This window comes from Marmota flaviventris, chromosome 7, assembly GCF_047511675.1.
Source record: "Marmota flaviventris isolate mMarFla1 chromosome 7, mMarFla1.hap1, whole genome shotgun sequence".
In the NCBI taxonomy this organism is placed as follows: domain Eukaryota; kingdom Metazoa; phylum Chordata; class Mammalia; order Rodentia; family Sciuridae; genus Marmota; species Marmota flaviventris.
The window spans coordinates 20,629,517-20,644,479 of NC_092504.1; the positions used below are offsets into that span (position 1 = coordinate 20,629,517).

Here is a 14,963-nt window from a genome sequence, read left to right on the forward strand (position 1 = left end):
AAGAAGACATAGACTCCAAGATTCCAACCCCTGTGCATAGTTAGGTAACTCTTTCCCCACAGGAGATCAGAAGTATATTCACCAGACACAGAATCAGAAAGGCTGTAAACTCAGAAACCGTAGACATAGACAGGGCAAGTATCAGGCATGGAAAACAGAGGGATTAAAAAATATTCTGCCAAATAGTGAGAATAATACACTTATCCCTATTACCACTACTGTGCCTTTCCCATCCTCCACCGTCTGTAGAATACCAGAGAAAAGACTAACATATGTAAAGAACCCTTACAAAAAACAGACTGGCTGGCTATACAGTTGCCTCATGGTGAAGCCCACCTCACTGTATGTCTAATCCTTGAAGACTGAGCTTCCAGGCAGTTTTTTATTGTCTTATTTCTAAATATGAATGAACAACCTTGGATCCCTAGACATTTGAACTCTTCTAATTTGAAAGACTGAGACCAAAACTAAATCCAAGAAAGAAACTCCCAAAACAAAACTGAAAAACCAAGAAAAACCAATTTAGGAAATGATTATTAATAGGTATTTCAGGTTTGGGTTTATGTTCACACAGGATGTAATTGGCCATAACTTGATTCACTTAAATTTGTGGAATGATATAGGACAGGAAACGTATCCCGTTAGCATACCAGCACACCATGATCAAATACATCACTGAGAGTCCTTAAGCCATCCAGGAGCTATTTCCCAGCCCCCACAAAGAAATACACACAATTGGAAGTGACAAAGCATATAGGAACAACATAGGGAAGTCTTATACACAATAAAAACCATTTCTCATGATGCACAGGGGCATAGCTTCCAGGACTTCTCAAAGGGCACCACACAGGGCAGCTAGGGCCTGTGTTTTCCAGTAATTTTTTTTTTTTTTTTTTTTTTTTTAGATTTTATTTTTTACAGTGCTGAGAATTGAAACAAGAGCCTTGTGCATGTTAGTCAAGTGCTCTACCCCTAAACCACAACCATAGTCCTCCCCCCCAAACTTAGTACTATAACTGGCATTGCTCTGAGCATTTTTTGGTAACCCAGTACATTTTTAGGGAAATACTGCTGGGAGAAGGTAAACTGAAGGTCATCTTGATATGGACATTTCTTCCTGATAGGAAACTTTAAAGAAACTTAATATTCTCAGATAAGAGCAGATATTACTCATGAATTTTAAAAAAGAATTTCATTAAAATAAAATAACAAAACTAAAATTAAATAATGAACGAACTTTTTGGAATAGGAGCATGACATATAAAACAAAAATTGGTATGAGGACATGGGTTGAAAAAGTGGCAGGAAGGGGCTAGGCAGTGAGTCCTGATCTCCTCACAACACAGAAAATGGGCACTGAAAGAAAAGTAGAATTGAGAGGTGGGTGACAAAGTAAATGCTCTAAGACTGAATATTACAAAGTATGAGAACTGGAGAGACCTAAAGATTGGTTACCAGAGTAGAAGGTAAATGCAGAGTTCCTAGTCCCAAACCTGAAGTGGGGAGAAGCAACAGAGAAAGAGGGTGCAAAAAATCTCTTAAGCTCACCCACTAAAACACATTTGGAAAGGCAGATAAAATTTAAAGTGTGACAGGAACAGCAGGGTCCTTAAAACAGAGCAAACAGGGGCTAGAGTTGTAGCTCAATGGTAGAGCCCTTGCTTAACACGTGTGAGGCACTGGGTTCCATCCTTAGCACCACATAAAAATAAGTAAACAAAATTAAAACACTGTGTCCATCTATAACTAAAAATTTTTTTCTTTTTAAATTTTTATTATTTTTATTATATAATGACAGAATGCATTACAATTCTTAATACTCATATAGAGCATAATTTTTCATATCTCTGGTTGTGTACAAAGTATATTCACACCAATCCATGTCTTCATACATATACTTTGGATAATAATGATCATCACATTCTACCATCATTTCTAATTCCATGCCCCCTCCCTTCCCCTCCCACCCCTCCACCCTGTCTAGAGTTTGTCTATTACTCCCAAACTCCCTCTCCCTATCCCACTATGAATCAGCCTCCTTATATCAAAGAAAACATTCCACACTTGTTTTTGGGGGTTTGGCTAACTTCACTTAGCATTATCTTCTCTAACTCCATCCATTTACCTGCCATGATTTTATTCTCTCTTTTTTTTTATTTAAAGAGGTTTTTAAAAATTATTTATTATTTTTAATTGATTTTTAAAAAATGACAGTGGAATGCATTACAATTTTTATTACACATATATACCACAATTTTTCATATCTCTGTATATAAAGTATGTTGACACCCAATTCGGGTCTTTATGCATGTACTTTCGATAATGATGTCTATCACATTCCACCATCATTTCTAACCCCATGCCCCCTCCTTTTCCTTCCCATCCCTCTTCCCTATCTAGAATTCATCTATTTCTCCCATGCTCCCCATCCCTACCCCACTATGAGTCAGCCTCCTTATATCAGAGAAAACATTCGACCTTTTTTGGGGGGGGATTGGCTAACTTCACTTAGCATTATCTTCCTCAGTGCCATCCATTTACCTGCAAATGCTATGATTTTATTCTCTTTTATTGCTGAGTAAAATTCTATTGTGTATAAATGCCACATTTTTTTTTTTAATCCATTCATCCACTGAAAGGCATCTAGGTTGGCTCCACAGTTTAGCTATTGTGAATTGTGCTGCTATAAACATTAATGTGGCTGTGTCCCTGTAGTATGCTGTTTTTAAGTCCTTTGGGTATAGACTAAGGAGAGGAATAGCTGAGTCTAATGGTGGTTCCATTCCCAGATTTCCAAGGAATCTCCATACTGCTTTCCTTATTGGCTACAGCAATTTGCAGTCCCACCAGCAGTGTATGAATGTACCTGTTTTCCCACATTCTTGCCAACACTTATTGTTGTTTGTCTTCATAATAGCTTCCATTCTGACTGGAGTGAGATGATATCTTAGAGTAGTTTTGATTTTCATTTCTCTAATTGCTAGAGATGCTGAGCATTTTTTCATATATTTGTTGATTGATTGTATATCCTCTTCTGAGAAGTGTCTGTTCAGGTCCTTGGCCCATTTATTGATTGGGTTATTTGGTTTTTTGGTGCTTAGCTTTTTGAGTTCTTTATATACCTAGAGATTAGTGCTCTATCTGATGGGTGAAGGGTAAAAATTTGCTCCCAGGATGTAGGCTTTCTGTTCACCTCACAGATTGTTTCTTTTGCTGAGAAGAAACTTTTTAGTTTGATTCCATCCCATTTACTGACTCCTGGTTTTAACTCTTGTGCTATAGGAGTCTTATTAAGGAAGTTGGGGCCTAATCCCAAATGATGAAGATTAGGGCCTACTTTTTCTTGTATTAGATGCAGAGTCTTTGGTTTAATTCCTAGGTCCTTTATTCATTTTAAATTAAGTTTTGTGCATGGTGAGAGATATGGGTTTAATTTCATTTTGTTGCATATGGATTTCCAGTTTTCCCAGCACCATTTGTTGAAGATGTTATCTTTTCTCCCGTGCATGTTTTTGGCACCTTTGTCTAATATAAGATAATTGTAATTTTGTGGGTTAGTCTCTGTGTCCTCTATTCTGTACCACTGGTCTACCAGTTTGTTTAGTGCCAGTACCATGCTGTTTTTGTTACTATTGCTCTGTAGTATAGTTTAAGGTCTGGTATAATGATGCCTCCTGCTTCACTCTTCCTGCTAAGGATTGCTTTAGCTATTCTGGGACTCTTTTTCTCCCAGATGAATTTTATGGTTGCTTTTTCTATTTCTATGAGGAGTGCCATTGAGATTTTGATCAGAATTGCATTAAATCTGTATAGTGCTTTGGGTAGTATGGTCATTTTGATAATATCAATTCTGCCTGTCCAAGAGCAAGTCTCCAAAGTCGTCTTTGATTTCTCTCTTTAGGGTTTTGTAGTTTTCATTATATTGATCTTTCATCTCTTTCTTTAAGTTGATTCCCAAGTTTTTTGTTTGTTTGTTTGTTTTGAGGTAATTGTGAATGATATAGTTTTCCTCATTTCCTTCTCAGTGGATTTGTCACTGATATACAGAAAGTTGTTTTTTTTTTTTTAGTTAAAAAAAAAAAAAAGCAAAAAAAAACAGAGCACAGCTTAAAACCAAATCATGAAAAGAAACCTGAGCCAGGGGTCTGCAGCCATCTTACGGAGCCCTCAGTCAGCCAGTCACCCCCTTAAATCAGCATGGGATCTTCCCACTCCCAGATAGCTATAAATTAAGTGAGAGGGAAATCCCCTGCAGTGGGCCCCCTTAAGAATTTGTCCAAAAAGAAATTCTAGAAGCACCACTTTTAGCCAAAAATCACTGAAAACCTCCTTTTTCCTTCCCACAAATAAGGGAAATGGGCTGACAAGGGTCTGTGCTGGGAAGTATACTGAGTCCTGCTTAGTCTCCGAGACCAAAGCACTGAGCAGCCTGTACTCAACTCAGAGACAGCAGCTAAGCAGCTTAGTCCCCAAGCAGGAGAAAACAGATTGACCAGGACTTCATGAGCCCTGATCACTGGAAAGAGGTACCATGAGAAGCCTAGGGACTGTCCCTGGGATCGCATGGCTATTCTAGAGGGAAGTTCTCTAGAGACCTAGTTCCTGGATGGTGACAGCCACAGACAGAAGGCTGCTAGAAGAAGTTCCCTAAATAACCCAGGAAACTTAAGCAGAAGATACAGTTACCAGAGTCTAGGCAACAGGAAGTGATTGCTCCCAGCCTTAACTGGTACCCCAGCCTGACCCGTGGTCACAACTGGTAAGTGAAAGGGCATTGTTTGGATACTGTCAGGACCTTGCATCAGTTATAGTTAATAGAGGAAATCAGTGCCTGTTTTAGTCAGCTTTTTCACTGCTGTGATTAAATATCCAACAAAAACAATTGTAGAGGTGGAAAAGTTTATTTATGGGTTCACAGTTTCAGAGGGCTTTGTCTATAGAAGGCTGGCTCTAGGTAAGGTAGAACATCATGGCAGAAGACTGTGGCAGAGGGAAACAGCCCACATGTTGATGAAGAAGCAGAGAAAGTCCTCTTGCCAGATACAAATATATACCCAAAGCCATGCCCCCGTTCCCACTTCTTCCAGCCATACCCTACCAGTTTAGTTACTACTCAGTTTTTAATCCCTACCCGGGGATTAATTCACTGATTGGGTTAAGACTCTTACAACCTAATCATTTCTCCTCTGAACCTTCTTGTACTGTCTCATATGTGAGCTTTTGGGGGACACCTCACATTCAAACCATAATAGTGTCCATCATTCAAACCTGGGGCAGTGGAAACTAGAACCCAGGTGAACCACCTGAGTCCCTTCACTACAGTACCTCAAAAAGTGTTGTTTGTTAGGTGAATACTTCTGCACAAGAGAACACCTGTGGAAAAACCACAATCAGAATTCCTGCACTCACAGAAAGCTACCAGGATCTTCACCACCATTAAAAATATCTTGAAGAGGAGAGCAGGTACATGATAACCTACAGAAGTCACAGGGTCATGCCACAACACTGCATCCTCTGAGCAGTCAGCTGCAGGCTCCTGAGCTGACAAACCAGAATTGGCTGGTGGGAGATATATAGCAATGAGGGAATTGACTCCTGTGCCTCTGAAACTCTGGAAAGATCCATAGCCAAAGAAGGATGGACATCTGCTAATTGTCCGATGAAATTCAAACCAAGATTCAAACAGAATTTACTTCACTTTGATATGGTTTATTATAAATAACTCTGACATCATTTTGATCATATAACTATTTTTTTTTAATTTTTTTTTTTTTTTTGAGAGAGAGAGAGAGAGAGAGAGAGAGAATGAGAATGAATCTTTTTTGTAGATGGACACAGCACAATGCCTTTATTTTTATGTGGTGCTGAGAATTGAACCTGGGTCCCGCCCATGCTAGGCGAGTGCTCTATCGCTTTAGCCACAATCTCAGCCCAATATAACTAAACCTTTAACTTGAATGTAATTGTTACACCAATAACCAATATTGTACCTTCCACCCATTTGAATGTATTTCATCTAATTGTTTAAAGCATTGATTAGAATCAATCTTCCTATTTTGTTTTCCTAGCTGTAGTTTATACTTGCTCCTCTTATCTCCTATTTATCCTCTTGCATTATCTGCTACTGCTCCAAATACACCATCATCAGTGTATTTCTCTTTTCTGCCTTGGTGTGGATTATTCTTTTTTATTATTTCTCTTTTTTCTTTCTTAATTTCTTTCTCTCATTCTTCCTCTCCTTTTTGCCCAATCTTTTTTCTTTCCCCCTTTTAGCCCTCGTTTAAGGTTATAGGATTTTACTAAACTTAATAACTAATTTTTGAACCATTATAGGACTTTATTATAAGCTCATACCTGGATTTGGGGAACTGTGGAGAACAATAGCAACATGTTTTTGTTTCTCATAAGGTTGAATTGTACAAGTCTTCACTGGTGCTTATATTAAGATCATCAGAAGTCACACATTTACTAAAAATATCTGGATAATCACTCAGCTCTTAAGAAAAAGAAGCTCACATAATATTACCTCACTTAAAAGAAGAAGTGAGAACTATACCAATAGATGGGTGGACATACAAACAGTATGAAAAAGCAAGGGAACAAATCATCTCAAATAGCCCATAATGCTTCAACAACTGACTGCACTGATGCCAGAGCAGAGCAAATGTCAGAGTAGGAATTTATAAAGTTTATAGTTAAAATGTTTTACAAGCTAAAAGAAGATGTAAGATGTGAAATTAGAAAGAAATTATAGAAGTGAACAAGAGATTTTGAAAAAGAACCAAACTGAACTTTTGGAAATGACTCAATAAACCAAATTAAAAATTAAATAAAAAGCATCAGCAATAGAGATTAGATCACTTTGAGACAGACTTTCAGGTCTCAAATACAAATTATTTAATCTTGAAAATAAAGTTGACCATAAAGAAAGGATGTTAAGAGACCATGACAAGAATATTCAGGAAATCTGGATAACATCAAGAGGTCAAATTTAAGAATCATTGGGGTAAATCAAGGCACTGACATATAAACTAAAGGGATATACACTCTTTTCAATGATTTAATATCAGAAAAATTCCAAACCTTAAGAATGACTTGGAAATTTAAATACAAGAGGTATGTAGGACTTCAAATATAAAAAATCAGAATAGATCCACTCCAAGACACATTATAATGATGTGTCTATAAATGCCTAATATACAATGAGGATAGAATTTTTAAAGCTGCAAGAGAAAAATGGCTGGTCACATTTAGGGGTAATCCAATCCAAATTTCAACTGATTTCTCAATGCAGACCCTAAAAGCCATGAGGGCTGGAATAATATATACCATGCTCTGAAAGAAAATGAATGCCAACCAAGAATACTATACCAAAAATTAAGCAAAATTAAGCTTCAGAATTGAAGATGAATTAAAAACCTTCTCTGAAAAACAGAGGCTAAAACAATTGATAATCAGAATGCCTGCAGTAGAAAACAGACTCAATGAGATATTTCATGAAGAAGGAATGAAAAATAGAAGTGAAAATAAGCATAGGGAGGAATTGTACTACAAGAATAGTCAAAAGAATCCAGTGTGACTTAAACATTAGAAATAAATCAAAATGGCAGGAAATAAATATCATCTTAATAATAACATTGAATGAAAATGGTCTGAACTTTTCAATCAAAAGACATAGGTTGACAGATTGGATTAAAAAGCAAAACCCAATAATATGCTGTCTGCAGGATACTTACCTCATAAAGACATTCGCAGCTTGAAGGTGAAAGGATGGGAAAAGACATATCATTTACATAGGATGCATAAACCAGCAGGGGTAGCTATTTTCATATTGCCTAAAGTGGACTTCAAGTCAGAATTAATCAGAAAAAACAAAGAAGGTCACTTCATACTGCATAAGGGAATCATACAACAATAAGATGCAATGATTGTAAATATTTATGCCTCAAACAATGGTGCATCTACATACATAAAACAAATCCATCTCAGTATTAAGAATCAAATAGACCACAATACAAGAATACTGGTTACCACTGGATAGATCATCCAAATATAAACTAAGTAATATTCTGCAGAACTAAAAAATATAGTTAATAATATGAACCTCACTGACATCTGTAGACTACTTCATGTGTCAAATACTGAATTCATTTTCTTCTTGGTGCCCATTGAACATTTTCTAAAATAAACCATATTTTAGGTCACAAAGAAAATCTTAGCAAATACAAAAAAAAAAAAAAAGAGAGAGAGAGAGATAAAACCTTTTATTCTGTCAGATCAAATGGAATGGAATTATAAATCAATGGTGAGAATTAAAAAAAAAGAAAATATGCAAACATCTGGAGATTAAATAATACACTTCTGAATGATGAATGGATAACAGAAGAAATCAGGGAAGAAGTAAAAGAATTCTTAGAAATAAATAAGAATCATGGTACAATATATCAAAAGCTCTGGAATAGTATGAAGGCAGGTCTAAGAGAAAAGTTCATAGCATTAAGCTAATACGTGAAAAGAATAGAAAGATACCAAATAAATAACATTACATTGCAAGGCCTTTAAAAAAGAACAACAACCAACACCAAAATCAGTTTAAAAAAAGGGGGGGATAATTAAAATCACAACCAAAATTAATGAATTTGAGAATTAAAAAACAATAAAAATGATCAGTGAAACAAAAAGTTTTTCAAAAGGATAAACAAGATGGATAAACCCTTAACCAAACTAACGAAAAGACAAAGAGAAAACATTAAAATTAACAAAATTAGAGATGAAAAAGTAAATATCACCACAGACAGTACTGAAATCTTCAGGATCATCAGAAATTCCAATAAATAGAAAATATTCCAATAATATAGAAAATCCTGAAGATATCAACAAATTCGTAGAGACATATAACCTGCCCAGATTGAACCATGAGAGTATAGAAAACTTAAACAGATCAATATCAAGTAATTAAATTGAGGCAGCTATCAAAAAATTTTCAACAAAGAAGTCTGGGTCTTGAAAGATTCTCAGCAAAGTTTTACCAGACCTTTAAAGAAGAACTAATACCAAGCCTTTTCAAATTTTTCCATGAAATAGAAAAGAAGGGAACACTGCCAAACTCATTCTACAAAGCTAGTATCACCCTGATACCCAAACTAGACAAAAAAAAAAAAAAAAAAATCAAGGAAAGAAAACTTTAGGCCAATATCCTTCATGAATATAGATGTAAATTCCTTAATAAAATATTGGAAGGCCATATACAAAGACACATAAAAAAGATAGCGCAAGATGACCAAGTGGGTCTCATCCCAAGGATGAAAGGTTGGTTCAGCATATGGAAGTCAATAAATGTCATCCATCACATTATTAGCATCGAAGTCAAGAATCATAATTATTTCAATAGATGTAAAAAAAGCATTTGACAAAAAATAGCACCCGTTCATGTCTACAGCACTAGAATAACTAGGGATACAAAGAACTTACCTCAACATTGTAAAGGTTATATATGACAAACTCAAAGCTACCATTATTGGAGAATGGAGAAAATCTGAAAGCATTTCCTTTAAAAACAGGAGCAAGACAAGGATGCCTGCTTCAAAACAGTTCTTGAAACTCAAGCTAGAGCAATCAGGCAGGAAAAGGAAATTAAAAGGATATGAATAGTAAAAGAAGACCTCAAACTATCTCTGCTTGCTGACAACATAATTGTATATTTAGAAGACCCAAAATACTTCACCAGAAGACTTCCAGAGCTCATAAATGAATTCATTAAAGTAGCAGAATACAAGATCAACACTCATAAATCAATTGCATTCCTATACTTCAATTATGAACCTGCTGAAAAAGAAATTAGGGAAACTGTCTCATTCGTAATTGACTTAAAACACAAAAATAAAATACTTGGGAATACTTCAATTATGAACCTGCTGAAAAAGAAATTAGGGAAACTGTCTCATTCGTAATTGACTTAAAACACAAAAATTAAATACTTGGGAATCAATCTAACAAAAGATGTGAAGTACCGCTACTGTGAAAACTGTAGAACACTGAAGGAAGAAATTGAAGAAGACTTTAGGCAATAGACCTCCCATGTTCTTGGATGAGCAGAATTAATATTGTCAAAATGATCATACTAACAAAAGCACTATACAGATTCAATGCAGTTCCCACCAAAATTCCAATGACATTCTTCACAGAAATAGAAAAAATAGTCATTTGGAGAAGTAAGAGACTCAGAATAGCCAAAATAATTCCTAGAAAAGTGAAGCAGGAGGCACCATAATACCTGACCTCAAATTATACTTCTGAGCTATAGTAGCAAAAACAGCATGGTGCTAGCACCAAAACAGTCATGACGACCAGTGGAATAGAATAAAAGACACAGGCAAATCCATATGAGAACAGTTATCTGGTACTGGACAAAGATGCCAAACATATATGTTAGAGAAAAGATAGACTTTTAAATACATGGTGCTGGAAAAACTGAAAATCCATATGTAGAACAATGAAATTTAACCCATATATCTCACCCTGCACAAAACTCAACTGAAACTGGATCAAAGACCTAGGAATTAGGTGAAAAAACCTACAACAGCTAGAAGAAAATGTGGGCCCCTTATTCCCAACATGTTTGCAAAAGAATTGACTTCCTTAACAAGACTCCTAAAGCACAAGATATTAAAAATTCAGTAAGTGAGATAACATCAAAAGCTTCTGCACAACAGAGGAAACAATTATGAGCATTGAAAGAGAGAGCCTACAAAATGGAAGTAGGTCTCTATCACCTGCTCCTCAGAGCATTAATATCCAGAATATACAAAGAACTCAAAAAACTTAGTACCAAAGAATGAACAGGCAAAATCAGTCAATGAATAGGCAAAAGAACTAAGCAGACACTTCTCAAAAGAAGAAATACAGATGGTCAGCAAATACATGAAAAAATGTTCAATATCTCTCCCAATGAGGGGAATGCAAATTAAAACTGCATTGAGATTTCATCTCATTCCTGTCAGAATGGCAGTTATCAAGAATACAAATAGCAACAAATGTTAGTGAGGATATGGGGGGAAATGTGTACTAATACATTGTTGGTAAGACTGCAAATTAGTGCTACCACTCGAAATTCCTCAAAAAACTAAGAATGTAAACACCTTATGACCTGGCTATCCCACTCCTCAGTATATATCCAAAAGATTTAAAATCAGCATATTACAATGATGCAACCACATTAATGTTTATAGTAGCATGATTCACAATAGCCAAGCTATGGAACCAACCTAGCTGCCCTTCAACAGATGAATGGATAAAGAAAATGTGGTATATATACACCATAGAATATTACTCATCCATAAAGAAAAATGATATTATGCCATTTTCTGGTAAATGGATGGAACTGGATACTCTCATGCTAAGTGAAATAAGCTAGTCCCCAAAAGTCAAAGGTCAAATGTTTTCTCTGATATGTGGAAGCTGATCCAAAATAAAGAGGGCAGTAAACAAAATAGAAGAAAGATCAGTGAAGTATATGAAAGGGATTAAAGGGGAGGGAGGAAGATGAGATAAGGAAATACAGTGGAATGAGCCTAACCTAAATTTCCTATGTCTATATGAATATACTACAATGACTCTTACCATTATGTATATCCACGAGACACTAAAAAAAAAAAAAAAAAAAAATCTAAGTAAATAGCAGAAAGGTCAGTAGAGTACAGTGATGGGAACAGTGAAGGGAGGAGAAGAGGGAAATGGGAAGTACGGGGGATTGAATTAGAACAAATTATATTCCATGCGTTTTTAAATTTTGTCAGAATGAATTCTAATGTATAACTGAAAAGAACCATAAAATATTGGCATAAGGGTTGAAAAGCAAGCTGAGGAAATCTATTAGAAGATTAAGCAAAAGATAAGGAAGATAGGAGGGAATTTTTTTAAATTAGAAGATCAATTCAGGAAGACTAAATCTGACCAGTAAGAGTTATAGAAGGATAACACAGGGAATATAATCATTAGCATTTCCAAGAACTGAAAGATGGGGATCTCCAGTATGAAATATCTAGTACTCGATGCCATGGATGAAAGAAAATCCCTATCAAAGCACTTAAAAGAGAAACTGGAAACCTTTTATAGATGAATAGCAGGCTATATACAAAGTATCAGGAATCAGAGTGGCATCTGACTTCTCAGCAGCACAACTGGAAGCCAGAAGATTTTGAAGTAATGCCTTTAAAAATCTGAATGACTTTAATTCTCAAATTCTATATGTAACCACAGTCAATCAAATGCAAAGATAGAGTAGACATTTTCAGATGTATATGATTTAAAATATTTTCTTCCATGCCAGCACCTCTTAGAAGTGCTTCATATAAGGTCATAAGCAAAACTGAAAATATGGAACCAAGCAACAGGATTCCAACCAAAGAGAAGGGGAATTTTCAGAAATGACAGTGAAGAGAATTTGCAGGATAAAGGCCACAACAGATCTGGAGCACAATGATCCCAGACTAGAGCCGGAAGCCGAAGATCCCAGGAAGGATGCCTGTAAGAGAAACGCCAACAGAATAGATGATCCCAGAGACTGAACCACACGTGAAATTACACTGACAAGGGTCTTTTCAGAGACGTTAAAGGCTATAGGAAGAGGTAAATGATTAAAGAATATTGTAAAAGTGAAAAAGCAGTTTAAATAGAAACAGTATGGAGAAAAATTAACAGTAAGGAAAGGTATGTAAGGAAACAACATGGCTGACCAGTGAATAATATTTACCTAATTACAATAATGCAAATCTGTAATATGTATTTTACCAAAAATTGATATATAATTATATTATATTGGAAGGAAGAAAAAAATAATATACATGCACTAAAATCCTGATTTATCATATAAAATCAATAGATATCTGAAACTAATGAATTAAAAATAACAATATACACTTGTTCTTATAAATAAGGAGATAAGTACCAGACAAAAAGGTGAAAATTAAACTAGTACCATTTTTTAAAAAGGGGAAGAAGTATGGTTTTACCAATTAGAATAACAATAAAACAGGAAAATGTTAATAGAAATGTTTAATTACCTAGAAAATAATAACAGTGTGAATAATATGGGGTTTTTGTATGTTTAACAAATGCCAGACAAGCATAATTACTCTCCTATACAGTACTAAACAAGAAAAGGAAGTTTGGAGAATAAATCTAGTTTATCCTGATTTTAGCAGAGCACTTGATACTATAAATTTACTTGAAAACAAATATAAGTTGTTTTGAATATTTATGGTATTTAGTTGATTAAAAGCTGAATAAAGTACTGTACCACGGAAAGCGCAGATACAAGTTTGTATTTGTAAGACTGGAAGACGCTGCACCACACGACACAGATCACCAAAGAGGTTTCCGCTTTATTACAAAAGGCTGTGTGTTTATATAGGTCTAAGGAGAGGTCGCAGGGCTGAGGTAGATAACAGGTCGCCTGTTTATTGGCAAGCTCTTCCATATGTCAGTTCCGGAGCCCAAGAAGTTAATTCTAATTTGGGCTAAGGCTTCCCACCAGCAGGGTTTGAACATTGGCGCCAGCGGAATGTTTCGTGCCAGTGAAAGAAACAAAGAGGAGAAAGAGGGTCGTTAGACACCATGTTGGGGTTTTTCTCTGGGGTGCTGCTGCTGTTATATGTTTTCCCAACAGTATTGGTAATTTTAGACAATGGTTTTAGAATATAAAATTGGTAAGTGCTACATCTGCTATCAGTGATTGCATGTGTTTCAGGAAAGTTTTGAATGTAATAGTTCTTTACTCAGAAGGATTTCTTACTTTACTGGTAAGTCTATAACCTAAAAAAGCAAAATCAAGAGGAGGTTTTTAAAAAGTTTTTGTAAACAAGAGCAGCACTTATATTGGTCAAAGGCATCAAAGTAAAAATGTTTTTTAGCCAGGAAAAATTAGGGGAGAGAAAAATATTACTAAAAGCTCTACATTTGGAGAGAGATTATATCTTTTATACATATATTAGTATACACATTCAGAGAATATTCTTTTACAATTAAATATATTAATTTTCCTTAGGCTTATATTTTTACTCTTCATGTTTATTTCACATAGAAATATTAAATGTTATATAGTAATATATGTAATAAATGATTTATGGTTGTCCCACTCCTCAATTTTAGACTTTTTTGTTACTCTAGGTTTCTGATAATGTCTTTTTCTTTTTTAGATGTTTGAATGAAACATAGATTCTTGTCACATGATTTTTATTTAAGCTGATGTTTAGGTGATCTTTCAGTATGCAGCAAAGTCTGAGATGTGTGTTAATTCTAAATGTATTATTTTTCAGAAAGAATGCTTTGCAGAACTTGGCTTAAATACAGGACAGCTGGGTATAGATGATTCTACACAAGTGCCTCCTGGTTAGTATTTCTCTCATATGACATATAATTAATGATACGTGATAAATGAGAGTGAGTTTAAAGTTTATCTTGTTTTTCTCAAAGGTGTGTCATAAACTATCTGAAAACAAAGCATGCTTTGTCTCTCCTTTGTTATTGTTAATTATTGAATAGGATCCTGTATGTTATAATTATCAGAGTTCAACTAGATTTAGTCTTTTTATTTGAATTTCTTTAAAATAATTCTGAAAATTTATTAGACATGTAAGTTGCTACATGGGCAAAATCTTCCTCAGCAGCACTCAATTTCCCTCACTGGCCATCATTATCTATTTTTGTTTTCATATCACCAAGTGAACACTAGCGTCTTCCTCAAGTAGACTTAGGGTTTCAAAATCATGTCTTTTAAACTTTAATCATCTAGATAATTTCTGTATTCATGGATACAAGTACATTTCATGAAAAAAATAGAGTGGCATTTAGCAATAATAAGATTGAAGTAGGGCTGGGATTGTGGCTCAGCGGTAGAGCGCTCACATAGCACGTGCGAGGCCCTGGGTTCTATCCTCAGCACCACATAAAAATAAATAAATAAA

General features: G+C 35.2%; 1 protein-coding gene across 2 annotated transcripts in view; it reads left to right on the forward strand.

Annotated features, from left to right (window-relative positions):
- Nucleotides 1-14,963, forward strand: part of Tbc1d19 (TBC1 domain family member 19) — a 130,623-nt gene that overhangs the window by 48,765 nt on the left and 66,895 nt on the right. For both annotated transcript variants that reach the window (XM_027936598.2, XM_071614204.1), the window contains exon 9: nt 14,316-14,388. In XM_027936598.2, the coding sequence (XP_027792399.2) occupies nt 14,316-14,388 (73 nt within the window). The remainder of the gene's footprint in view (nt 1-14,315; nt 14,389-14,963) is intronic.